A 27,310-nucleotide genomic window follows, 5' to 3' on the forward strand; every position below is an offset into this window, starting at 1 on the left:
TTCCCAAGGTCTTCAAAAGGGGAGGTGCCTAGGATGAAACTGGGACCTTCCGCATGCCAAGCAGCTGCTCTGCCGCTGGCTTATGGCCACTCCTATCAAAGAGCCAGTGTGGTGTAGTGGTTAAGAGTGGTGGACTCGTAATCTGGTGAACGGGTTCGTGTCTCCGCTCCTCCACATGCAGCTGCTGGGTGACCTTGGGCTAGTCACACTTCTCTGAAGTCTCTCAGCCCCACTCACCTCACTGCGGCCCTCCAGATGTTTTGGACTAAAATTCCCATCATCCCTGACCACTGGTCCTCTTGGCTAGGAATCATGGGAGTTATAGGCCAAAACATCTGGAGGGCCGAAGTTTGGGGGTGCCTGGGTTAAAGTGTCGAACTAGGACCTGGGAGAGATCAGGTGTCAAGTCCCTTCTTGGCCATGAAGCTCTTGGGGGCCAGTCCCTGCCTCTTGGCCTAACCTACCTCAGAAGGTTGTTGTGGGGATTGCATTGAGGGGGAGAACAAGGTATGCCACCTTGAGCTCCTTGGAGCAGAAGGTGGGATGTAGATGCAATTAATGATTCCTGCATTGCAGGGGGTTGGACTAGATGACCATATGGATCCCCTTCCTACTCTGCAGTTCTATGAAATAAAGATTTGAGCTGCTGCCACTTCCCCTGTGGATTCCAGAAGACATCATTGCCCTGCCCTGTCGCTGCAGCCATGAAAGCACTTGTTTACTGGCTCCGTCCATCTCTGGAGAAGCCTCTCCCGAAGGCCACAGATCAGCTTGGGTTCAATAGCAAGCCAGTGATGTCATTCCTTCCCAGGAATGTCCTGGAGCCTCAGAGGAGGAGGAGGCCTCTTTGTGCGATGTGCCCAACAGCAGAGCCTCAAGCTCTCGCCCTCTCGGCTTTGGCCAGCCGCATTCCAGCACCGAAGGTCAACGGCTGAGCAACAGTGGGCGGAAAGAAGGGATCCGCCAGGGATGTTCCTCAAGCAGCATTTGGCATGAGGGTACAGTGCACCACAGAGGACAGGGCAATGCAGCACCTAGTTAAAACTATGGAACTCCCTCCTCCACAATGGCCACCAGCCTAGATGGCTTTAAAAGAGGATAGGGAAAATTCACAGAAGAGGAGAGGGCTATCGAAGGCTGCTAGCCGGGACGCTCTGCTTCTGAATACCAGAAACGGCAGGGGAGAGGGCTCTGGTGCTCAGATCCTGCTCGCTGGTTTCCCATTAAGGGCACCCGGTTGGCCACTGTGAGCAGGATGCTGGACCAGATGGGCCTGTGGCTCTCTGCCTCTGTCCTTAGGAGCGCAGGTGCAGCTGGCTCCCGATCCCGGGATTAGCCCTCTGCCCCGCCACACCCCCTCTCCTTGGGGGCCTTGCCATTCCCGACAGCAATTTGTTAGTGAAATCCACGCCAGGAAGAGGAACAATGGCCTTTCTGTGGCAGGGGGAGAAAAGACTGGCGGCTGCTGCTGGCAGGACCCAGACCAAGCCAGACAAAAGCTTCATTAGCTTCCCCGTGGAGGTCGGAAGCCAAACAGCCCAAGATGATGGCCAACAAAGGCCACCAGCCCACCAATAGGTTTACCTAGGGGGCACTAAGGGGAAGGGGGGGCTGGCTATCAGACTAGATCCTGCATTGGACTGGGTGACCCTTCCAACTCTACTGTTCTGTTCTTTAATTCAACCAAATAGTTCTAATTTGATTTTGAATGAATGTGCATCCAGTGTTACTGTTCTGAATGTCGTTGTGCAATTATATTCATTGGTGGGTCGTTCAGACTGCGATTCTGCCCAATGCATTTCAGAGTATAGGGAGTGCTGGGGATGGGGATGACTCTAAATGGGAGCCGCTGATCCAGTTGGAGACCATGGAAAAGACAAGAGCTGGAGGGCCACGGGCTCACTGATTTGCAGAGTTGGCAGGGACCCCAAGGGTCATCTAGCCCAACCCCCTGCAAGGCAGGCATCACAGCTGAAGAACCTGCTGGGTGTGGCCACCCCATGGTTTATATCTGAGTTCCATCAAACTCAGACAACACAGACACATGATTAGACTAGAGTTGATGGTCCGAAACATCAGGGGGACACCTGGTTAGGAGAAGCAGGCCTAAAGCTCTGTTGAAACAAACGGCAGGGTGGGAAGTGGCTGGGCAGGAGGCCATCGCTGCAGGACCAGACTGCCTCTTTGGCCTGCGCAACTGGTGAGTTGGTGAGAGTTGTGGTCATGGGCAGCACCCAGTTGGGTGAGGCTGCCTTTGGAGCAGAGTGCCTGCTTTGGGTGCGGAAGGTCTCCGGGAGATGGGACCTGAGCCTCTGGAGGAGCAAAGGGTGGCGGGCAGGGCGAGGGGGACCCCCCCACACACACTTGGCTCCATCGAAGGCAGATGCTTCCAAGGAGCTTCGTCGTCCTTATTGCAACCCAGAGAACTTGCAGGCGTCCAGCGAAGCTGAACCTTGAGAAAACCAGGACAGATAGAAAGAAGTCCTTCACCACACAGTGCATTGTTAACTGTGGAACTCCCTCCCACAGGAGGCAGGGATGACCACTAATTTGGACGGCTTTTTAAAGAGGATTGTACAAATTCACGGAATGAGCTATCAATGGCTAGTAGCCGCAATAGCTTGGCTTCCACTGTGAGATGCTGGACTAGGTGGGCCATTGGCCTGAACCAGCAGTTGTGGCCTGATCCAGCTGTGCTCCGAGAGCGGCAGGGGCTTCCTGTGGCCTCTGGGTTATTGCTGAGGCCTCTGGCCCAGCCTGATCCATTTGGCGCCAGCCAGGCCCTCCCTCTCCGTTGCATTTTTAGCTGAGGGGAACTGAAAATGCAGCCTCAGCTCCTGCTTCACCTCCCTCAGCAGTTCCTGCTCTGCGCGGACACGGCAGAGGCCACAGCCCTTAAGAAGCCTCTCCTCCTGCACACCCAACGATGCAGAGCCCAGGTCCACCTGCAGCCGGGCTACTTTCGACTTGGAAGACCAAGTCTCGGGGCCACATGGTGCCTGTGGGCTCACCAGAGGCTGAGAGTGTCCCCCCTACTCAATTCTCACCTTAGGAGGTGGCCTTTGGCAAACTGGAACACCACCACCACCCCAGTTCCTGCATGGCCTGGCGAAAATAGACGGATAAACTTTTTCTCCCGCGTAACACTAGAACTCTTGGGCATCCCACAAAGCTGAAGGATTTGGGATTTTAAAAGTTGTTTTAATAGTTAAACTGTGTCCCTCCCTCCTTCCTGCAGGAAGCAGTGATGGGCATCCATCTGGATGGTTTTAAAAGAGGATTAGATGAATTCATGGAGGAGGGCAGGGCTAAAGGGGGTCCAAGAATAGAGAGGATGGGGGGGGTGCAGCTGTATCTTTATTTATCTGGGGCTGACATGAGAATACACTCCGGATACTTTTGCACAATGTGATGTTAAAAGGAGGAAAGAAGGTCCGAAATGGGAAGGCCTCCTTCCTCCCCTTGCTGAAGGGAGACAAGGCAAGGAGGACCTCCTGGGTCATGTCATGGCCATCATCCTTCCTGTGTTGCCGGTGGGTTGGAGCTTGCGAGTCCAATCAGAGGAGGCAGGAAGCTTCACTGGCGTGTTGCACAAGGAGGCGTGACAACGCCAAAGGTTCTTCTTTCCACCGGAGGCAATTAAGAAAGCAAAATGGAGGCACGGGGGCTGGGCCTGGACTCTCCGCGGCACCAGAACTCGCCGTCTGCTGGAGCAATTCGGATCCTGAGACTCTCCAGTTCAAAACCGCTCCAGCAAGTTTCTAGTCCAGTGGGTCCCCCCGCCACACACAGATACACCAGGGCTCACTTAATTACCCCCCCTTCCTGTTGTAGTGACTGGCCATGCACTGCTTGATTTTTAATCGCAGTTTTGCGGACCTGCCATGGACCACCTGAACAAAACTCAATTGCTGCTGCTGGTGGTGGTTCATGGGGCGCAGTTCAAGGTCCTCTGGCTGTGCAGCTAAGCTGAGCAATGGGTGGGCAATGCTCAAGCCAGCGGGGGCTTCTCAGTAGGAGTCTCAGTAGATGGAACAAGCAGGTGGGGAACTTTGGAGGTTTGGTTTATCACAGCGTTCTTCCTAGCCTGTCTTTTTACTGTTAAGTGTACACACACACACACGGCTACTGACTGCAGAAAGATGAAAGGGGAGAGAATCCAACTCTAGCAGGCTGGAAAGGCAGGAGTTCCTTTTTTTCAGGAGGAAGTGCAGGGGGACGACGACACCACAGTCAGTCAGTTTGACCGGAGCCTCCCGGGCTGTAAACAGTGCATCTCAGGGAGAGGAACTGCCTGGATGAATGGGAAGTCTCTGCAAGCCTTTTGCAAGCCTGGTGCCCCTCCAGCTGCCCGGGACTCATTTATATTGATTTTATTATTTCATAAAATTCATGCATTGCTGGATTGTTAAAAAAGAAGAAGGAAAAAACCAAGACCCTCAAAACAATTTATAAAAAAAAATAAAATCCAAATAATAAAAGTATGCATCACGAAAATTAACTGCAACGAGGGCTGGGCGATATATCGATATAACTTCCAAAAGGCGTTTGAAATCTGTATCGTGATCATCGGTTCCATGGTTTTTTATCTGGCAATATATTGTGTATATGTATATATATATGTATGTATATTGTGTGTGTGCTTGCTATGCAAAAATCACAATGCAGGAAAAACCATGAAGCCAGCCAGCGCCTCTCCATAGCCCTATCCTTATTTCAGACATTGTGATATATCAGTATATCGCCACATATCACCCAGCCCTAACTGCAACGATCTGGAAGCTTTTGGAAAGTTAAAAGAGCGATAAGGCTAAAAACAGATTTTTAAAGCTCAAGTGGACTTTCTAAACATCCGGGCAGGATTGTCTGAACAGAAGAAATGTCTCTAGCAGGGACTGAGAAGAGCACAGCAAAGCTGCCTGGTGTCAATAGACAGGGATTTCCAAAGCGTAGAAGCTGCCACACTGAGAGATTTGAGTTCTCGCCAATGCGGAACAGGTATGACGCCAATTCTGCTGATCAAAGAGGTTGTGGTCATGCGATCTTGCAGGTAAACAGGCGCCAAGTTATTAAGGGCTTTATATTGTAATAGTAACACCTTGAACTCAGCCCAGAAGCAGATTGGCAGCCGGTGCAGATCTCTGAGCACAGGGGTTCTCACTCCCGTCAGCAATTGTGCTGCATGCAGCATTCTGCACTGACTGCGGCTCCCGGATCAGCAGCAAGGGAAGCCCCACGCAGAGGGCATGGCAGTAATTCATGGACTGGCTGGGGCTGACGGGAGTTGTAGTCCAAAGCCGCAGGAAGGCGCCAGGTTTGCAAAGGCTGGGCTCCAGGAAGCCCCTTAGGAAGTTGAAACAGGCACACGCACAAAACCCCAAGCGTCGGGCTCTGTAAACAGGTGTGTGTCCTGCATTTCACCGCAGGTTCCTTAAGGCAAGTAGGTACTTCAGGTGCAATTGGTGCAGCTGCCAGCTAGGGCTCGATTTGGAGAAAGGCAAGTGGGGAGATGGAGACAGGGAGATCAGCACACCCCCCCAGAAGCCCTGAGAACCATCGAGGTGCCCCCACCGGAGGAGAGGGAGGGAGGACTGCAAAGGAAGCTTCTCTGTTGACAGCTGCCAAGTCCCAAATTGTCATGGAGTAGTCGCAGGGGGTGGGGTGGGGGTCATCTCAGTGCTTAGAACTTCCCTGCCGAATCTCAGCTCTCTGTGTGGCTGTGGGCTCCCAAGAGTAAAGTTTTTGGGGGGTTGGATGAACCCCCCCCCCGGGTCGCTGCGTCTGTCTGCCTTGCCATCGTCTCCTGGGGGCTGTCCTTTCTGGCAATAAGTTTCTGAGGTCCATCAGGTTCTCAAGAGCTTGAGCGGAGTGGTGGCTTGGAAGCCCCCCAAAAGGCTTTGCCCCAAAAGAAGAGGGGGAAATGAGGTCCCAGCAGCCAGAGACGGAAGTGGTGTTGGGGGGCCTGAGCCACCAAGGAAGCACTGTTGTCGTCCCAGGGAAACTGTGCAGGCCATTAGTGCAAACGCTGCAGTGTCACCTGTGGCCTCAGGTCCCTGCCTAATTCAAACGAGCTGAGCCACAGAATAATAGCATTGGAAGGGACCCCCCCCCCCCCGAGGGCTGCTAGACCACCCCGCAGCTCAAGAATCCCTGGCAACCTCTGCTGAAAAGCCCCCGAGGAAGGCGAGCCCACCTCCTTCGCTGCCGAACGGCTCATGCCTTCCAGAGGTTGCGATCTCCCTTTCTAGTCATTTGAATCAGGGGATCTGGGCAGAAACAGTGGCGTTGGCTGGCAAAGACGGAAAGGAAAAGTCACATCTGGGGAAGAAAGAGGAGGAGGGGTGTGGATCCTTCGTTCAGGAGGGGCAACAGGATAAGGAGACCCTCTTCCCCCAGCCCCGAACGGCCAGCCACCCCGAGGCTCACCCGTTTGCGGCCCTGGCGGGCAGCGTCCGCGCTGGGCAGCGTCCGCCTTCACAAGAGCGCACAGGGTCTCTTGGCCTTGACGGGGGCCGGGTTGAGGACGGCGCGGACAGCCTCCGTGAAGACTTCCTTGATGCCCTCCTGGTTGAGGGCCGAGCACTCCATGTACTTGACGGCGTGGATCTGCCTGGAGAGGCTGACGCCCTGCTGGGTGGTGACGGGCACCTGGTTCTGCTCCTTCAGCTTCTTCACCGCCTCTGGGCTGGAGCGGAGGTCCTTCTTGGTGCCCACCAGCAGGATGGGAACGTCGGGGCAGTGGTGGCACACCTCCGGGTACCACTTGTGCTTGACGTTCTCGTAGGAGGGAGGGCTGGCGATGGAGAAGCAGATGATGAAGACGTTGGTCTGCGGGTAGGAGAGCGTCCTCAGGCGGTCGTACTCCTCCTGGCCGGCCGTGTCCCACAGGTTGAGGCTGATTGTCCGGCCATCCACCACGCTCTGGGCGCTGTAGTTGTCGAAGACGGTGGGGATGTACTCCTTGGGGAAGGCGTTGGTCGTGTAGCAGATGAGCAGGCAGGTCTTGCCCACCGCCCCATCCCCCACCACCACACACTTGATGCTCTGCATCGCAGCTGCCCTGACACCTCCTCTCCTCTAGCCTTCAGAAATCTGCAGGGGGAGAGACAGACGGAAGACACAGTCAGGGCAAGGAGGAGAAGCCCAAGAGGAAGAAGCTGCTTAGACTGAGGTCCCCCTCGCTCAGTATTGTCTACACGCCTCGCTCAGTATTGTCTACACACTTCGCTCAGTATTGTCTACACGCCTCGCTCAGTATTGTCTACACGCCTCGCTCAGTATTGTCTAAGATAAGATAAGATAAGATATCTTTATTGTCATTGTCCCCTTGCGGGAACAACGAAATTACTCGGTTGCTACATCCACTCAGATAAAGCATTCCGCATAATCCAAAATTACAAAAAGCTAATTAAAAACAGTAATTATACTACAAAATGACAAGTAAAATAAGATGACTTCAAAGTCCGGGCTTTCCATTTAAGGCCAAAATTTCTCTAGAGAAGAAACTGTTCCTGAGACGGCTCGTTCTTGCCTGCATTGTTCTATATCTCCGTCCTGATGGCAGGAGCTGAAAGAAATGGTGACCAGGGTGCGTTGGATCTCTTGATATATCTAGTGCTTTTCTATGGCACCTGGTGGTGTAAATTTGTTCTAAGGTGGTGAGTGAGCAGCCAATAATGCTCTCTGCTGTTTTAATAATTCTACACAGCCCTGCTCTGTCCTGGGAAGTACAGCTTCCGTACCACACACATAAACCGTACGTGAGCACGCTCTGTATGGCACAGTGATAGAAGGCAAGCAGCTTCTACACACTTCGCTCAGTATTGTCTACACGCCTCGCTCAGTATTGTCTACACGCCTCGCTCAGTATTGTCTACACGCCTCACTCAGTATTGTCTACACACCTCGCTCAGTATTGTCTACACACTTCGCTCAGTATTGTCGGGAACAAGCCAGCAGTAAATCACACTGTGCAAGTTGGTGTCAACTCTTTATTAGCAAGAACGCAAACTGCACAGACTGGGCAAAGCGTCAGGCTTAATGAGCGCAGCAGCTTATCCCCGGTAGGTCTTGCTCTTGCCCCACGAGTCAGTTACCGAGACTGAAAGTCCCCACCTCCCCACAACCATCTAAGTCCCTTCCTCTCCAGAACTTTTCCCAAGCAATCGGAGACTGTGCTTGCATGAAGCTCACTTCCCCTCTGCCCTTTTTCTGCCTCTTCTGATTCTGGGAGGCCAGTGGGGAGGGGAGCTTGTCCCAGCAGGAGAGGGAGACTCTTGCGGGTTGGCCACTGTGAGAACGAGATGCTGGACTAGGTGAGCCATTGGCCTGATCCAGCAGCAGGCTCTCCTTAGGCTCTTGCAACCCCCCCCAAGCTGTCTCAGGGGTGAACACAACAGCCCCCCCCCCAACCAGTAGCTGTTCCACACAGAACTGCAAGCAAGCATTTCATGCCCTCCGTCTGTCGAGATCTGCATCTCTCTGAGACTGGGTTACTTGCTTTGATACAAGGAAAGGCATCAAAGGATTCATTTCAGCAATGCTTCTGAATCCCACTTGCTAGGCGGAGTTGCCCTGGTGCTCAAATCGTGCTTGCAAGTTTCCCACTGGGGCATACAGCCGTCCGCTGGGAGAACAGGATGGTGGAGTAGACAGGCACTGGCCTGATCCTGCGGGGCTGCTGTGTTGCTCTCACTGCCCCTGTGTGTGGAGGCTCCACTTTGGGGTCTGGCCAATGGGCATCTTTTCTCCTCGCCCATCCCAGACAGCCTTCTGCAGGCAGCAAAGCTAAGCTCCACCCCAGCCGCCTCCCGGAGTCAGTTTGCAAGGATGCCGGCGGGCGATGGAGGGCAAGAGGCAGAGGCGGGAAATGATTCAGAAGCAAATGCAGGGTCACGAGTCTCTAGTGAGGTCACAGGCAGTGACTAAGGTCTGGGCAGAAAACTCGAATTGTCGTTTGTTCAGATTCAGCAGTAAAGAGCGGGGTTTCGAGGGGAAAGTGCCGGGACAAAAAGAAAAAAAGAAAGATGCTCAGACACTGTGCTTTAAAGCATGGGCCTGTTTCTAGAACGTGTGGAGGACCCCTAAGCCTGTGCATTGTGCAAGGAGCGCAGGGAAGAAGGCCTTGGGGTGCTGCACTCGCGTGAAGTTAAATAAATGCGTGCTCTATTATTTGCATGTATGCCCCACCTTTGAGCAGCAGACAGGGCTCAACCACCTGGGAAGGGGGCCCATCTAGGAGAAGGAAAATTCTGGCCCTAAACGTCCACTGCCTTGTGGGATATCTCTGGGAGAAGAAAAGGCTCAGGGGTGAACCCCACACCAATCCAGAGCAGAGTCCCTAAGGCAGTTGAATGGCGCCTTGTACGCCTCCTTCTGGCAGCTCCTGGTGCCGAACGTCTGGCTCTGCTTTCCTTCGTGGGGGTCTTGTCTTCTGGGCAGCCCAGGACCTCCAGACCCACTGTCCAGGCTTGCACCCCAGATACGTCGCTTCAGTGCTGCCAGCACAGCAAAAACAACACCGGGGGGGGGGGGAGTTATGAGTTCCCAGTGTCTGCAGCCGCAGCAGGCGCTGTGATTCTCCTGCGGTTTGCCTTCACCCTCGGAGGCGCACTCCATTGTCTCTCGAGGTGGAAGGACGCCAACGAAGCCCAATGGGTGGTGTGCAAGGTTTTCTCTCTCTTCCCTCTCCCTCTTCCCCCAGTAAATAATCAAGTGAATGAATGAGATAATAAGTTCACCTCCTCTGCTAATATTCTGTGCTACAATTGGGCTGTTTTTGTGCAGTTGATTTCAGCTTCCGGGCTTCACACGAACAGCAGAATTGTCTCATCTCTCCCTGCTCTTAGATCCACACTGGCTTATTTTGGTTCCTTGTCCGCAATAAATATTTATGATGGTTCCTATTTCGATTTCTTGCCCTCCCTTCATCGTCAGGTCCCAGGGCGGGTTACAGCTGCCGAATATTCAGTACTAAAAAGAGCCTAGAGCAAATGGCACTCACGGGAAGAGGGCGGGCCTTATTCCTTCCTATATAGCAGGCATCCCCAAACTTTGGCCCTCCAGATGTTTTAGACTACAATTCCCATCTTCCCAGGCCATTGGTCCTGTTAGCTAGAGATGATGGAAGTTGTAGGCCAAAACATCTCGAGGGCCGTAGTTTGGGGATGCCTGTTATATAACTACTTGCAGGGAAGGCAAGGGAAAACCCAGGAGGAAATCCCCTCTCAAGGTAGAGTCAGGAGTTCCTCGATAATTCCCCGTTCTTTCCTGCCCTTACCTTGGACAGTGGGGGGGGGTCAAGGCAAATACAGAACAATCCCCCCCAAACTCCACACACGCTCCCTTCACCCAGAGGGCACTCTGCATGTGCTCAGAGACCTCTGGCCTTTCCTCCCCACACTTTGACCTCCCAAGCAGCCTCCCCAATTAGAATTTTTTTTAAGAACACAAGGCAAACTCTGCTGGATGAAGCCAAGGGCCCACTTTCTGGTCCAGCATCCTGTTCTCACAGGGGCCAACCAGGGGCCCATTATGGGAAACCCGCAATCAGGATTGGACCCTTTCAACTCTACAATTCTATGTTTCCATGATTCGGGACAGATAGAAGAAAGCACTTCTTCAAAATGCAAAACCACACACTAAAAACCAAACGAACAAATTAAAAACAGACACCAATTAAGCATTGTGGCTGTGCTCTTAATTGCCTGCACAGGCCTGGCAGAATAGAAATGTTTTCAGCAAGTGTTTGGAAGTTGGCACACAATGCGACCACTGAATCTCCAGTGGCAGAGAGTTCCACAGGACTTGGACGGTGACACTAAAGGCTCGGTTTCTCATTGTTGTCAAACGAGCCTCACCATCTCGGGGAACGGCGAGAGATGCTTGTGCGGATTATCTCGGTGATCGAGCTGGGATGTCAGGGTTCAGGAGATCCCTGAGGTACCGTACCTATGGAGGCAAGTTACCCAGGGCTTTGTAAATTAACACAAGGACCTTGAGCCTGGATTGGCAGTAAGTGGGCAACCAGTGTGGCTGTTTCAACAATGGAGCCACATGTTTGCAACTAAAAGCTCCCGTCAGCCATCTGGCTGCAGCATTCTGCACCAGGGGGAGCTTCCAAACCGCCCCCAAGGGCAGCCCCACAAAGAGCATCTTACAGTAGTCCAGCCTCGAGGTTCCCAACACATGATGGACTGTTGCAATAAGTGCAGGCCCTACAGGAGCCTTCCTGGGGGGGGGGGGGCTCCTTGGATTTCAGTAAATATCTTGGGGGGCAATGGGAGTAAGTGCACTAATTCTCTCCCTAACACCCCAACTGCTGTCCCTATACAGCCGTGATGGCCAAACTTGGCCCTCCGGCTGTTTGGGGACTACAATTCCCATCATCCCTGACCACTGGTCCTGTTAGCTAAGGATGATGGGAGTTGAAGTCCCAAAACAGCTGGAGGGCCGTGTTTGGCCATCATTGCTATACAAGAGGCCCCAGAGGGCTCTCTCTCCCCCCCCCCACCTGACGACAGCCAGGAAAGCCGCTCTCTTGTCTAGCAGAGGCTGCAGCCGGAGGTTGTGGGGTTGGGTGGGGAGGAAGAGGCCTGATCCATAAATACACCCGGCAGCTCTCGGTATATTTAGCCCAGCTCTGGCCTCGGCTGTGTCCGGCTCCGACTGCCATTAATCTTAATTCCGCAAAGCGGGGAAAGCTGAGAGCTGAGCCGCAGGGTTGCCTAAAAGGTTTATTGACAGAGCCGAGAGGCAGGTCCTTGCTTCTGTGCTGGGGGGTGGCGGCTGAGGGGACAACCCACAGGAGCTGCCCCCTCAGGCTTCACTCTTCAGATAAGGGAAAGCTGGCAGGACTCCAGAGAAGCAGACACGGAGCAATGGATTCAAGCTGCAAGAAAGAAGATTCCACCTCAACATTAGGAAGAACTTCCTGACAGTAAGAGCTGTTCGGCAGTGGAATTTGCTGCCAAGAAGTGTGGTGGAGTCTCCTTCTTTGGAGGTCTTTAAGCAGAGGCTTGACAGGCATATGTCAAGAATGCTTTGATGGTGTTTCCTGCTCGGCAGGGGGTTGGACTGGATGGCCCTTGTGGTCTCTTCCAACTCTAGGATTCTATGATTCTATGGTTTTGACACAAGAGTTTTGACGCCCCCTGTCTCTCAAGAGCTGGAGACCACTCAGCGAAGCACATGACAACGTGAAGACGAGGCTGCTGGATCAGGCCAATGGCCCATCCAGTCCAGCACCCTGCCCTATGGGAAACCTGCAATCAGGATTCGAATCCAAGAGCCCTCTCCCCACCCTGAGGTTTCCAGCAGCTGGCATTCAGAAGCATCACTTCCTCCGGCTGTGGATGGCAGAGCAGAGCCATTGTGGCTAGGAGCCCTCGAGAGCCTTCGCTGTCCACCTCCTCCATGCCAAGCTTAATTGTATCATCTCCCCCCCCCCTCAAATAATTGTTATTAAAAAATTAACAATAAGGACATCAAACATCCTATTTCCAGAACAGGAGCTGTGAAACACCAAAACTGGAATTTCTGCAGCAGCACCGTTCACAGTAACTAATTTGCTGTTAAGCCAACCTTGCCTTCAAAATCATACAGGAATGTGACAAACTAATCAAGGTACAAATAATATATACTAAATCACGACAGGCTTTAAAAAATGAAATTAAAAACCTTTTCCTGGTTCAGAGTTGGAGGACCCCCCCCCCAAAAAAAGTCTTTCTCCCTCTCTCCTAACACTAGAACTCGTGGGTGTCCCAGGAATTTGACCGTTGAGAGATTCAAGGTAGTCAAGGCAGGTATCTGTTCATGCGGCGCATTGTTAAACTGCGGAACTCCCTGCCACAGGAGGCAGTGATGGCCACCAACCTGGATGCCTTTAAAAGGGGATTAGAGAAATGTCAATCGCTGGAAACCTCCAGAGGGGAGAGGCCTTTGATGCTCAAATCCTGCTTGCAGGTCCCGGTTCCCCCCTCCCCAAGGCACCTGGTTAGCCACTGAGAAGAAAAGGATGCTGGAGATGGGCCCCTTTTGGGCCTGATCCAGCAGCTGGGCTCTATTTTATTCTTGCCAGTCTCTGTTCCAAAGCTGTGGGTCCCTCCCCCAGTGCCCCCTTTCAGGATCCCCGTCCAGGAAAAGCTCCCACGGTGGGGGTGGGGCTGCCTTTGATGCCAAGGGAAAGGAAATGTGGCTTGCAGAAATCTAAACAGGAAGTCAGCTAGGCAGAGACACGGCCCAAGACATTTTGATGCCAGAGGCAGGAAATCAAAGCGGGGGACCCCCCCTCCCCTATTGATTCACAGCGAGCTCCGCCCACCTGCTTAGGAAATCGTTGAGAGAAAGCCTGATCAAAGCGGACGGGGTCAATGCGAGGGCCAGGAGGCTCCATGGGCCTTGCACATGAGACTTTCTCCTTCATTCATTGGCCTAATCCTCTTTTAAAGCTATCTAGGTGGCCATTAAGGGACAAGGGTGGTGCTGTGGATTAAACCACACAGCCTAGGGCTTGCCGATCGGAAAGTCGGCGGTTCGAATCCCTGCGGCGGGGTGAGCTCCCGTTGCTCGGTTCCAGCTCCTGCCAACCTAGCAGTTCGAAAGCATGTCAAAGTGCAAGTAGATAAATAGGTACCGCTCCAGCGGGAAGGTAAACAGTGTTTCTGTGCACTGCTCTGGTTCGCCAGAAGCGGCTTAGTCATGCTGGCCCCATGACCTGGAAGCTGTACACCAGCTCCCTCGGCCTATAGAGCGAGATGAGCGCTGCAACCCCAGAGTCGTCCGCGACTGGACCTAGCGGTCAGGGGTCCATTTATTTAGGTGGCCATGGCTGCCTCCTGTGGCAGGGAGTTCCATAGGCTAGCTATGTGCTGAATGAAGGACTTCCTTTTTCAACTTCCATATTGACGTTCACTGGAGTTCTGATGCTATGAGAGAGGGGCACGGGCTTTTTTCCTGCCCACTTTCTCCTTGCCATGCCGAACTCTACAAACTTCTATCATGTATCCTCTTTTCTCTAAACATCCCCAAACGCAGCCATCTTTCTTCATAGGGGAGTTACCCTCTTGACCGTTCTGCTTGCCCCTTTCTGAACTTTTCCCAGCTCCCTTCTGGGGCGGGACACAGTATCCCAGACGCACCGCAAGATTTGAATAAAGTCTTCATGATATGGCCTGTTTTATTTTAAATCCCTTTCCTAATGATCTCTAGCATGGAATTTCCTCCAAAGCCCCAAACATAATGAATGCCAAGGGTGCCTTAGTGTTCCCCAAGAACGAAACCAGATCTGCACAGAGCCCATGCAACGCAAAAAATTATTTGGAGCAAGACCTGTGCACCAGAGGCTTTTCTATTACGAATTTTAGGTGCTGAAATTCCAAGGGAGCAGAAAAGAACTTTTTATAGCTGAGCGGATGCTATAGGTTCAGAGATGGAAAGAAGATAAAGTTCCTAGCAGAGAAGAATGGCAAATGAAGCTTTTGGACTAGGTCAGGGGTCGGCAAGGAAAGATTGAGGGCACTAGGAGAAGGGGACGACAGAGGACGAGATGGTTGGACAGTGTTCTCGAAGCTACGAACATGAGTCTGACCAAACTGTGGGAGGCAGTGGAAGACAGGAGTGCCTGGCGTGCTCTGGTCCATGGGGTCACGAAGAGTCGGACACGACTAAACGACTAAGCAACAACAACCTTGCCTGGGCTGGTTCATTCCAGCAGAGATCCCTCCATGGGCTGGATCACACCCGCAATTTCCGGCATCTGCGCAGACGCGATTTCCAGTGCCGCACAAGCGAGTTCCCATGCCGCACTGTGCCGGTTTAGCACAGAGCGCGGGGACTTGCCGAGCGGGTGGCTCAGTTCGGCTTGGGGGCCGGTTAAACGACCCCCGTGGGACGCTTGTGGCCCACAGGCCTTAGGTTGCCGACTATTTAAAAAGGGAGATTTGTAGGAATGGAAGGCCCTAGCCCAGGCCCTGGCAATGCAGAAATCACATTGCACGGAGGGTCTGCGCTGAAGCAGAAAAGTGGAAACCGGGGGGGGGGGGGGCTTCCTGAGACATTGCAGGGCATTTTGGCCTGGCACCAGCAGGCAGAGAGAGAAGTTTTCCCTTAGTTCTGGCTTCTGGGAATTGCTTTAGACTCAAGGCTGGACTGAATGACCTTTGGGGTTCCCTTCCAACTGTCTGGCAACTTGCTTTGCTCCCTCCCTCCCCTCTCACTTTGAGGAGGGAAGGGAGGTACAGCTCAGCAGGGGAGTGCAGGCCCTGCAGGGGGTCTCAGAGAACCACAGAATTGCAAGGGACCCCAACAGTCATCTTGGGCAACCCCTCCACTCAACAGGCTCCGCAGGCAGGCGCAGCTGCTGCTGCCAGCCAGAGTACACCAGCCCAGCCGGGAAGGGCTGATGACAGCTTGGGGGGCACCCCCCTCCCCACAGCAAGTGTCCTTGCATGCCGGTTAGATGTGTCCGCCCTCCTGCCAAGAGGGAAGCGGCCCTGCCAACTGCCATAGCCGCATCTGCTTTCCGGCCCTGCCAACTTCCTGTCCAACACCCCCCCCCCAAAAAAATCCTCCCATCCTGGGAGGGCACTGGAGGTGTAAATACTAGAAGACTATCCCTGGTTCAAATGTGTTTCCCATTTGTAAGAGCTCAATCTTTCAGTGTGGTGGACCCTCCCCTCTGGAACTCCCTGCCTCTTGACATCAGGCTGGCTCTGTCCCTTTTCAGCGCCTGCTAAAAACTATTTCCCTTAGACAAGCCCACCCAGAATGTTTAGAATGCTAAGGTGTTTTTAGTTTATTGCTGGTTTTTAACTTTTTTTCTCACGGTCTTCATAGTTTTAACAGCTGATCATCTCAGCGTTTCGTTCTTTTGATAAACCACATCGAGGTTTTGTACAACCAAGCGATCTACAGTGGTACCTCTACTTACGAATTTAATGCGTTCCGAATGCACATTCGTAAGTCAAAAAAAATTGTAAGTCGAATCCCATAGGAATGCATTGTGAGAAAAAATTCGTAAGTAGAAGCAACCCTATCTAAAAATTCGTAAGTAGAAAAAATCTAAACCGCATCCAAGATGGCGGACGAAGCTCCATTCGTAAGTAGAAATATTCGTTAGTAGAGTTATTCGTAAGTAGAGGTACCACTGTATATAAATTTTATATATCAAACTAAACAGCTTAAATTGTATTTTGAATAAGTGTGCAATGAATTGCTACTGTTTTGAACATTATTACGCTCTTATCTTCCTTAGTGGGTCATGCAAACCGCTATTCGGGGGGGGTGCACTGGGGATGAGTTTATGAAACTCAGGGGGGTGGCCCCTAAAAGTTAGGGAACTGCTGATCTAGAGGGTTCAGGTGATGTTTTGCTCACCGGAAGCTAAGTTCCGAAAAGGGAAGCAGGACCCCAGTTCCTCTGCCGTTTCTGGGAAGTGGCCTCTGCGGCAGCAGAACCAAACTCGCTTTTTTTGGGAGGGGGGTGTTGTATTTTGTTTACCCCTCTCGTGTCTGTTCTCAGGGTCCTTCCCATTTCCCCAGCCTCAGCTGCCCCTCCTGTGGAGGGAGATTGCATAAGGCAAGCACCCTGGGGCTTGGCAGGCTGGGGGGGAGCAGTTCCTGGGAGCCCCCTCCAGAGAGTATGGCCTCACTGCCACCCACTGCATGTTTTGCAACGGTCTCCACACACCTCGGCCGGCTGCAACCGCAGGACTGTTTGTTCATTTGAATGTTCACGTGCAGGGAAAAGGAGCGAGAGAGAAAAAGAAGCACAACCGATTTAAAAACCATTGGAATACTGCTGAAGAGAGATGGGTTAGTGACATCCCAGGCACTGCCCAATCAGTGTTGGAAACTGAGATATGAAGGCCAGGAGCACCTTCAACCTAGGTTATGGGCGCAACAACGGAATCTCTAGGCGTGCTTTTTTATAACAAGAATACAAAGCTGAAAATGAATGAACTGCAACTAAAACAGAATCATAGAATCATAGAGTTGGAAGAGACCACAAGGGTCATCCAGTCCAACCCCCTGCCAAGCAGGAAACACCATCAAAGCATTCTTGACATATGGCTGTCAAGCCTCTGCTTAAAGACCTCCAAAGAAGGAGACTCCACCACACTCCTTGGCAGCAAGTTCCACTGTCAAACAGCTCTTACTGTCAGGAAGTTCTTCCTAATGAACCCATGAATCACAGAACTGTAGAGTTGGAAGGGACCCCCAAGGATCACCTGGCCCAACCCCCTGCAATGCAGGAATCCTTTGTCCAACGTGGGGCTCAAACCCCTGACCCTGAGATGAAGAGCCAGGTGATGCTCTGTCAATCACACCCGCAGCCTGTTTGCGGTCAACTCCGAAAGGGGGGGGGTTCAATTATTCCTTTCTTCCTGACTCTGTTTCTCCGCTGATGTTACAATTAGACAAATCCATCCATTTGCATGTAGCAGCTGCTTTTGCATGCCAGACGAACCGCCCTGAGATGGGAGACGAACCGCCCTGAGAGACGGGGATGGAGGAATTAAAGGCGGAATTAACAAGGGAGGCAAAGTGGAGGTTGCAGTGGGGAGAGTCTCTCTCCTCCGTAGAAAAGGCTTTTGGCCCAGGGACTCAAAAGGTGTCCCTTTGGCTTTCTCTCCTGGTTGCCGGGGAACTCTGTGGGGCTCAGAAGCTTGCGGTTTCTCCGGAAGAGGAAGACGGTTCCCTGGTTCCCTCGCACGGACTGCTTTGCACATCTTTGCATCCCACCCCTGTCATGAACAAAGGGTGATTGATCTGGATGTTGGGCAAAAGGCCAAGGAAGGCAGCCAGGAAAGAGAACGCGCAATGCAAATACTTGGCAAGGATCTTAGCAGGGGGGGGGGTGGAATTTGGCTAAGTCAGGGTTTTAACATGAAGCCAACCAGTTTGCACTTCCCAAAAGGTATGAATATGACAACTGAAACACAGCCGTCCTTTGAAATTCCCTCTCCTCCAAGTTTTGCAATGCAGTCCTCCAATCAAGAAGACGTGTACAAAATTCAAGTAACAATAAAAACAATGTACAGAAACGGATTAATATTCGTAGAAAATGCTTGCGAGAAGGGACCACAGGGTCTTCCTCAGCTCAGCAGACCAACCAGCGGCTTTTTTGGCCTCTCCTCCCTTTGAAATCTTTTCATTCCAGTTTTCCCTAACAAGAACTCTGCAACTGAGAATTGGTGCCCAAGTTTGTGTTTTCCTCCTCCCTCCCAACCCCTTTTCCTTTTGTGTCATGTCTTTCAAACTGCTCCATCTGGCACAGGAAAAGAGATTCTGCACAGAACTAGATGGAGGAGCCTTTTAAAGAAAAGAAAGAAACCTTTTTTTATCTTTCCTTTCCAGGGAGGAAAAGTCTTTTCTTAAGGCCACCGATGGATTTCACTGCTTTCCCGCACAGCAATTCTCATTTTGCACGGGCCTCGCTGTTGTCTTAATGTCACAAGGGGCATGCGAGAAAGTTCAACATCAAAAGTGGGGGACAGGAAACAGGAAGCCGACACCCAAAGGAGCCAGCTTGCGTCAGGGCGAAAAGAGTAGGGCCACAGGCAGAGAGCATCCATTTGTCTAAAAGAGGATTAGATGAACTCAAGGCGGGGGAAAAGGGTGATTGCCACAATGGCTCTGCTCAGCCTCCATGGTTGGAGGCAGCTACGCTTCTGAATACCCGTTGCTAGAAACCACAGGATCCTGCCAGCGATTTTCCCACATTGGCACCTGCGAGAACAGGATGCTGGCCTACATGAGCCACAGCTTCTCATGCGCCGATGGAACCTCCAGGTCTGGAGGCAGTCTATCTCGACTCTGAGGTTCCCAGGGGTATTCGGCCACTGTGAGAACAGGATGCTGCGCCGGGGGGGGGGGGAGGCCTTCGGACGGATCCAGCAGAGCTCTAGCGAGGTTCTTGCCTACCTCATTCAGCCCAGGCTCATGCCTGGCAGCTCTGCCTCTGTTCTGAGCCGCTGACCCGAGGCTTTTTTTTGGGGGGGGAAGCAAGCTGTGGGGGCTGTGGGTGACAGCGAAGGAGATTGTGGGCTGGGCAGGGGCCTCGTCTCCTGGGCACCCAGCCTCCCGTCCAGGAAGGAAAAGGGCCTCCTCATCTCTGACTCATCGGAAAGGGAAGGAGCCGAGGCCTCACCGGCTTCCCACCCTCCGACCAGCCGGCAAACCTCCCTCTCCTCTGCGGCTATCGCTGCTGGGCTGGGGTTTCCCAGCAAAGGGGGATTCTGCCCATTGCCCAACACACTGGGGGAGAGCTGGCGTCAGCAAGCACATCTTCAGAAGGTTGAAGGCATGGGATGAAGCTGAAGGATGGGAGGTTCAGGGTGGAGAAAAGAAAGGACTTCTGCGCATAGTTAAGCTGTGGAACTCCTTGCCACAGGATGCTGGATGTGATGGATGATTGGCCTGATCCAGCAGGCTTTCCCTAGGTTCTTATGATTTCTCCGCCTTTAATGGGAGAAAGCGAATGGACTTGCATTTATTTCTAGATTGCAGGGGGTTGGACTAGATGACCTTCGGGGTCCCTTCCAAATCTACAATTCTATGATTCTATGACTTGGAATTGGGCTCTGCCAGAGATGCGCCAGTAAGTTCACAAAGGGGCAGCAGCTCAGGAGGCAGAGCCCAGGAAATATGCGCTCTAATATTAAGCCGAGTGGCCAAGCGACTGCCTGGGCTTCCCTTCCAGCTTCCAGGCAACCAGACGCACCCTTCGGATCAGCTGAGATCCTCCTACAACCCACAGCTTCTACTGCCCAGCCAGCTCACTAGCGGAACGAAGCAAGTGATTCCCACCAAGGAGGAGCCCAGCCACACACACACACTGCAATTTTAGAAACCAAGAACAGAGAACCAGGTCAAGTGTGAAGCAGAAGCGCTTAATCCCTGTGCGAGGGCTCAAACACACGCAGAGCGCATGATGCGCAAAGAAGGCCAAGGGACAGGCGATAGTGGCTCAAGGCGCTACTAGGCATGGGGAGAGCATCTACCCATTTTACAGACGGCAGCTAGGAAGACCAAGAGGGCGCTCAAATGTACTGCGAGACACGCACGACCGAGGGCAGAGACCCCTAGGAAGAGGTGGGAGCTGCCTCGGAGGTGAAGGCAAGAGCGCTAGGGGCACAGGGATCGGGTTTAATTTAATTCAACAACCCTTTGAACTCCCAAGCAATCATTCGTTCAAGTCAGGTCTCCCGTTCAATGGGCATTTTGGCATTTCTTTATTTTTATTTTTTATGACAGCACACTTTTCCTCCAAGGAGCTCAAGGTGGCACGCACAGTTCTCACAACAACCCTGTGAGGCAGGTCAGGCTGAGTGACAGCGACCGGCCCCCAAAGGTCGCCCCGTGAACTTCATGGGCCGAGTGGGGATTCGAACCCTGGGCTCCCAGCACTCTAACCACTATGCCACGCTGGCTCCTACCCCACACGTGGTTTCCAGAACAATGTTGACCTAAACACTAGAGCAAGGGTTGGCCAACTTTAGGGGGGGAGGCGGGGTCTGGGGACGTAATACTTGCAAAGCAGGAGATGCACCCGCAACTCTGTGCACAGGTCAGCCATGCGCAGCCATGCGCGCTTGCTCCCGTCAGCAAATAGGTTTGGAAAGAGGGTTTTCTCCCCCTTTCTTTCTGGAAGATGCAAGTGAAACCTCCCTCTGGCCAACCGTTAAACTACCTTTCTTCAAGAGCCAAAGAAGCCCTTGTGGGCACCCATGGGTGCTGTGCTGGCAACAAGGACACTAAAAGAAAGCTAGCTGCCGATTACGACTGCAATCCCACTGTCAGTTCATGGGAGTGGGTGCCATGGTTCTCTATGGGGCTTGCTTCCGAGGAGACCTAGCTAGGGCTGTAAGGCAGAGCATTTGCGCTGTGGAGGAGGGCTCCCTCTCTGCTTTGCACCAAGCTCCAGCCACGGCCCCAATCCCACGCCAGGAGCATTCGCAAACAATTAGCTATCGCCAGCCTAGTCAGAGATGGTGGGTGTCCCCAGCAACTTCCTTTCTGGGTTCTACCATGAAGACTCGAGGAGGCCATTGGTCAAAAGAACATCGGAATAGGACCCCTGTGGGATCAGGCCAATGGCCCACCTAGCCCATCACCTGGGTCTCCCAGTAGCAAACCAGATGCCCCAGCGGGAAGCCCAAACGCAGCATCTGTGCGCAAGAATAACACCTTTGCCTCTTGCTGTTTCCATCATCAACTGGGATTCAGAAGCTGCCTCTAACTTGGAGGCAGAGCACAGCCATTCTGGCTAGACATCCCTCTCCTGCTCCATTCATTTATCTAATCCCCTTTGAAAGCCTCCCAAGTTGGCAGCCATCACTGCCTCCTGTGGCAGGGAGTTCCGTAGTTTAACCCTGTTCCAGATGAAGGAGGGATTTCCTTTCTCTGTCCTCACCCACCCAGAGCGGCTGGGCTTCATGTTTGATGTTCAAGATTCTAGGGATCGGGCCCTGTCAGGGTTTGAGCCCTGCTCCCATGAGAGATCTTTCCCAAGAAGCCTCCAAACAAGGACCCCAACAGAGGCCTCCGCAGCAGTCGGAAGCCGCCCTGCGGCGAGCCAAGGGCCTGCCCCTCCCCCACCTCGCAGGTTCCTGTTTCCCCTCCCCGGGGCTCTTTCGTCAGCCTCAAGCCACAGCCCTTCGCTTCCCCGTCTCCGGGAAGCTCCTCCTCACGAAGCCACTCCTGCCGCGAGCGCCTGGGCGAGGCTGAAATCCCAGCCAAACTGCCTGCCTCCCCTGCCCTCACGCAAACTGGACTGCCAACGTTCCGTTGTCCCCGAGTCTGGTGGGCAGCTCCTGAAGGTGGCACCTGGCAATGCCACTAACTGCTGGCGCCAGGGGCTTCAAGCACCACACAATATGGATAGTACCTCCGCCCTGAAAAGCTTGGCTATTCAACTCTAGGGTCTAATGGAGAGGGGATGAGTTTTGAGGACCTGAGAGAAGCTTGTGCCTGTCCTGTTTCGCCTTCCTAGGGAGATTCTTCACAGTCTCTGGGGCAGAGGGCTCTGATGCACGGATCCTGCTTCCCACGGGCCTCTGGTTGGCCCCTGTGAGAACAGGATGCTGGACCAGATGGGACCCTGGCCTGATCCAGCAGGCCTCTCCTTGTATTCTTACATTCTTGTGCTCAGGCCCTGCAAGCAGGTTTCTTAAGGGGCATTTCTCCCTCTCTCCCAACCCTGGAACTTGTCTGCTGAATGTCGGAAGATTGAGGCGCAATAAGAGAAAGGGCCCAGTGGCCCAGAGTTCTAGGACGACGAGAGGGAGGTTTTGCTCCCTCCCCACACAGACTGCAAAGATGTTCCCAAATGAAGCCCCTTTCCCCCCAGCCTAAGGGGTCATCCGGACTTCTGCTCGTCCAGCCACTTCCCCCCGGGGAAAGCCGCTCTGAGTTGGGAGCCAACTTCCATAGGGTTGAACACTTGCTCCGATTTAGTGCTCAAAGGCAGCAGGTCCCCCAGGGATAAGTGAAAAATCACTTGGACCTGTGTTTTCTAGGTGCAGGACGATCGGAAGTGCGGGTGAGCCCCAAGCCTCTCACGGCCAAGAAGCACAGGGACCGCCCCACCTGCCTGGGCTTTGCTTATTTCACCGTATCATCGAATTGTAGAGTTGGGAGGGGGACCCCACCCGGTCATCTAGTCCAGCCCCCTGCAATGCAGCGTGACCTGACCGAGGCCCAGCAAAGCCCAGAACCTGGTGTGTCTATAGGAGGTTGGACTACTTGACCCCTGGTGTCCCTTCCAACTGCACAATTCTGTGATTCTCCCTCTCCTACCTGGCAAGCAGGGCTTCGCTCAGCAGCTCAGAACCAAATAAACCCCTAACAGAAATCTGATTCTTCTTGCTACCCAGATATTTTTGCAAAGGAGGGTTTCCTGGCCGCTCACATTCCGCACCTCCCTTCAATATGCAACGCTTAATATGAAACGTTTTGTGGCTTGACACCTCTATTCTGATTTTCCCGTATCCCTTTTTGGACAAAACGAGCTGGCTGCAGAATCCTAACTGTGCCGATCCAAAACCAATAAGGCAGGACGCTTCCTACCGGGTGAGCAGGGTCAGGATTGCAGCCGTAGAAAATTAGGTCCTTTCGGGGGCAGCAGCGAGAGAACTTGCCATTTGGAGGTGGCCGGCAAATGAAGCTGCGGAGAGCTGGCCCAGGTGGAATTCCATGAGCCACATGGTCAGGGAGGGACGGGGGACGGGGGAGTCCCTCCTGCCCTCGGCGGCATCAGCTGCGCCCAAGAGCGGCCGACTTCCTTAACAACCAAACAAAAACACAGCTCCTCCAGGCAGGAGAGTCGTCTGATCGCAGCACATCTGGTTCCCATAAAAGCAGCCGGGACAACCCAAAAGGACCCTTGCATCACGGTGGAAAGAGGGGGTTGTTTTGGGGGCACACTTTTGTACTGGGGTGCCTCTGTCTGAGCTCCCAGGGAAGAGAAACCAGGGCAAAGAAAGCACTTATTCACACAGCACACGGTTGACCTCTGGAACTCCCTGCCACAGGGGGCAGCGGTGGTGGCCACCAACTTGGATGGCTTTAGAAGAGGATTAGGCAAATTCATGCAGGAGAAGCGGACTATTGATGGCTTCTGGCCAGGTTGGCTCTGCTCTAACTCCACGCCCTGCAAGAGCGATGCAAAAACCCGGTCGACACGCAGAGAAAGCCTCCACGTGCCGAGTTATCTTGGCTCGCGTCTCCTAAGGCAACCGGTGCCTGAGCTGAGCTGCGTCGTCGCCGGCGAGCTGCCCCGCAATAGCGAGATGTGCAAAACCGAAGCAGGCTCACTGCGTGCGGAATCGGGGATGTAGCGGAAGCCAGCACTGGGAAGTGTGAAACGTTCTGCCGGCCTCCAAAAAAGCGTGGCTGTAAAATCAGTTGGCCTGAAGGAGTCCGCAGTCCAGCAGTCCATTTATAGCTGGGGCTGAAAGGTGACGTTTTCCAGAGTGCCAGCGAAGTAGCCATGGGCAACCCAGCGAGGAGGTCTTAGGATCTTGGGAGGGATATGAGAAAGGGTCTCTTCTCAGGGCATTGTCAGATTCTGCAAGGCAGCAAGGGGTGGGTGGCCACCTGCCAGGGATGCTCTAGCTGCGATGCCTGCATTGCAGGGGGTGGGGCTAGATGACCCTCGGGGGTCCCCTTCCCACACTTATAGTTCTACGATTTTCTCGGAATGGATAAAACAGCTCAGAACTGTCTCCCCGGGGCAGAAGGAGGGGCTGGGGCTGAGGCACACTTTCCACAGCGGTGTCTCAACCAGGGGGGGGGGGGGAAGTACAGAAAAGGAACTTTGGATCATCGTCGATTGCACCCAGTTCCTCATTCAAAGTGGGGGGGAAGGGGGACGTCAGAGGCACACGGCTGAATCAGCATCCCACAGGCTTGGGCAGCCTCTGCCAACCTGGCGCCCTCCGTCCCCCCCACCAGCCCCAACACCGTTCTGGCAGGGGCAGATGTCAATCACAGCAGTCCAACCCAGGCCACCTGGAGGGTCCTAGGATAGCAAAGGCTGGTGCAGAGTACAAACGAAGTGAGTTAGTTCGCTTTTTTTAAAAAAAAGCAGACGGGAGCAGATTTCATGGAGGAGGAAAGATCTATCACTGCACATGATAGCTAAATGGAGCCTCCATGCTCAGTGGCTCTCTACCTCTCCGGAACAGGACAAAGAACCGGGAACCAGAAGCAAGGAGGTAAAGTGGGCCCGCAGCAACCGAGGGCAGACATGAGGGTTCTGGGGTTTCATTTTCCCAGCAAAGCTGCGTTGCATTTTGCAGCACCGACAGGGTTGGGCTGGATGACCTCTTGGGAACCCTTTCCACACCATGAGTCAAGGCTTCCTGCTGCTGCTGCCACCAGCAGCAGATCGAACTCTGTGACTCAAGAAAGTGCTTCCCAGCCGGGGTTTCCAAGCAGCTCACATCACTCAGCTGGAAAGTCCCTCCCAGGCCAGGGGGCCCAAGCGCCCATTGAGAACATCTCCGTCTGAAGCTGGAGGGTGGCTGGAGAAACTGAGGAAAGGATGCCTTTGGGAGGCTCCGGGAGGTTTTGGGCATGAGAGGATCAGCTCGGATCGAGGCCACCCCAAGGGATCCAGGCGAATCCAGCCAGTCTCAAGGCGTCAGTTCCTCTGCCCCTTCGGGACTCCCGTTCAGCCTCACACCCAGCCCAAATCTCCAGGCAAAGGACCATGGCTGCATGCTGGAACATCTGCCCTGCATGCAGAAGACCCCTTGGGTCTCCAGCTGATTTGGGACTACAATTCCCATCATCCCTGACCACTGGCCCTGCCAGCTAGGGATGATGGGAGTTGTAGTCCAAAAAACAAAAACGGGGGGGGGGGGGAAACCCTGGTTTAGAGCATCAGACCAGGGTAGTTGCAGGGATTCAATGAGGACCAGGACCTGGGAGAGACCAGGGTTCGAATCCCCACCAGGCCATGAAGCTCACTGGATGTTCCGTTGGGGGTCAGCCACTGACTCTCATAGAATCATAGAGTTGGAAGGGACCCCGAGGGTCATCTAGCCCAACCCCCTGTAATGCAGGAGTCTCAACAGCATCTTGCCCTAACCTACCTCGCAGGGTTGTTGCAGGGATTAAATGCAAAGGGGGAGGGGAGCCCTGTAAAGCCACCTTGAGCTTCCTGGAGAAAAGATGGGCTATAAATGCATAAATAAATGCAATAAATAAAAAGTCAATCGACTGCCCCGCACAGCAGCATCTCCTGGTGGGGCTGGCAGAGCCCCCCTGCCTGAACCCCTGGCCAGCTGCTGCCAGTCAGTGCAGACAGTACACAGGGAGCTCGAGGGAGCTATTTCCCCCCCCAGCCCCGCCAATGTCCCCCAGAGACGTAGCTGAAGCTTCTCCTCCATTTGGCTCCGCCAAAACCCATTCAAAAAATGCCGGGGAGGACACGTGACACAAACAGACCCCCGCCTCAGGACTGTACCATCTCAACGTGCAAAAAAGGGGGAAATCGCGGGTTTAAGAAACTCCCCCTGCCTTAGAAGCCGCGACTTAATGTCCCTGAATTTACCTGCCCAGCTGCTCCGAAAATACACGTGTGTGCGCCCGTGCCCACGCGCGGGGAAACTGTCCTAGCGCCGAAGGTCGTGTGAACGGGCAGAAAGACGGAGTTGGGAGCCGAGTTGGGAAACTTGGGCACGAGCTCAGCCGCCCCGTTATCAACCCCCAGATTTACTCGCGAGTCAGCCCCGGGGTTCCGGAGCCAGAGGGCGGCTGGCTGGCGGAGCAGGCGGGGCCCCTCCCGGAGCCCCAGGATCGGGAAGGAGGGGGTGAACTCAGCCCATCCCGGCGCGCCCAGAAGCAGAGCGCACTCTGCCCATGCCCCGGGGCGTCCTGCCCTGGCCATCGCAGCGCCTAAGGGAGGGAGAAGGCGCCTGGGCCCCGCGGGGTGCGCCTCTTCCTGGGCGCGCCTTGCGCAAAGGGAGCGTTGCGCGCGGGGTTCGCCCCGTCGGGGAGCCGGACACCCACCTGGGCTCATGGCGCTCGGCCGGCCGGGCGGCGCCGTCGCTGCTGCTGTTGCTGCTGCTGCTGCTGCTCGTCGCCTCGGAGGAAGTGAGCGCGGCCGGAGGAAGTGTGCGAGGAAGGGGAAGGAGCAGAGGCTCGCTCGCTCGCCGCCGGGGAAGGGGCTCGGCAAGCCGGGCGGCGGCGGCGGCGCGCCACACCCCTCGACGGCGCCCGGGCGGACCTGCCTCTCCCGGGGCGGGCGGGGCACAGCAGCAGCCAAGGCAGCAGCAGCAGCTGGACAGGGACCGGGACCGCCTCGGCCTCCCCGTCCTCAACTGCGCCGGAGAGGCCCGGGGGCAGCCGCGACGGATCCTGAACCCGGACCGCCCCCGCGGGTGGCCGGCAAGCAAGCAAGCAAGCAAGCAGGCCCCTGCCCCGAGGAGCTTGCCCAGGCTTGCCTTCCGCCACAGGGTCGTGGCGTTGGCCCCGGGGTCATTTAGTCCAACCCCCTACAAGGCAAGGATCGCAGCTGAAGAACCATGGGATTTTAGAGCTGGGCGGCATCTCCAAGGGTCATCTAGTCCAACCCCCTGCAATGCAGAAATCTCAACTAGGTCATACATGGCCAGTGGCCATCCCACCTCTGCTGAAAAACCTCCCACGTCCGTTCCACGGCTCTCACTATCAGAAAGCGCTTCCAATAGCTTGGTTGCTGCGATCTCCTTTCCAAAACAATCCCATCTGTTGAAACAAAACCCCACCTCACGCCCCCTTCCAGCAGGGGGGGCAGAAGGATGAGGGCAATGACCTTGCCC

The 27,310-nt window shown here is 54.1% G+C and overlaps 1 protein-coding gene across 1 annotated transcript; it reads right to left on the reverse strand.

Moving 5' to 3' along the window:
• Window positions 1–3,339: 3,339 nt before the first annotated feature.
• On the reverse strand, window positions 3,340–26,691 carry RHOG (ras homolog family member G). Its single transcript, XM_035116433.3, has 2 exons — window positions 26,520–26,691; window positions 3,340–7,092 (listed from the first exon to the last, which is right to left on the reverse strand). Exon 2 carries the CDS (start codon window positions 7,048–7,050, stop codon window positions 6,475–6,477), a length of 576 nt encoding a protein of 191 aa, XP_034972324.1. The 5' UTR covers window positions 7,051–7,092; window positions 26,520–26,691; the 3' UTR covers window positions 3,340–6,474.
• Window positions 26,692–27,310: the final 619 nt, after the last annotated feature.

This window comes from Zootoca vivipara, chromosome 4 (genome assembly GCF_965207765.1).
Source record: "Zootoca vivipara chromosome 4, rZooViv2.hap1.1, whole genome shotgun sequence".
In the NCBI taxonomy this organism is placed as follows: Eukaryota; Metazoa; Chordata; class Lepidosauria; order Squamata; family Lacertidae; genus Zootoca; species Zootoca vivipara.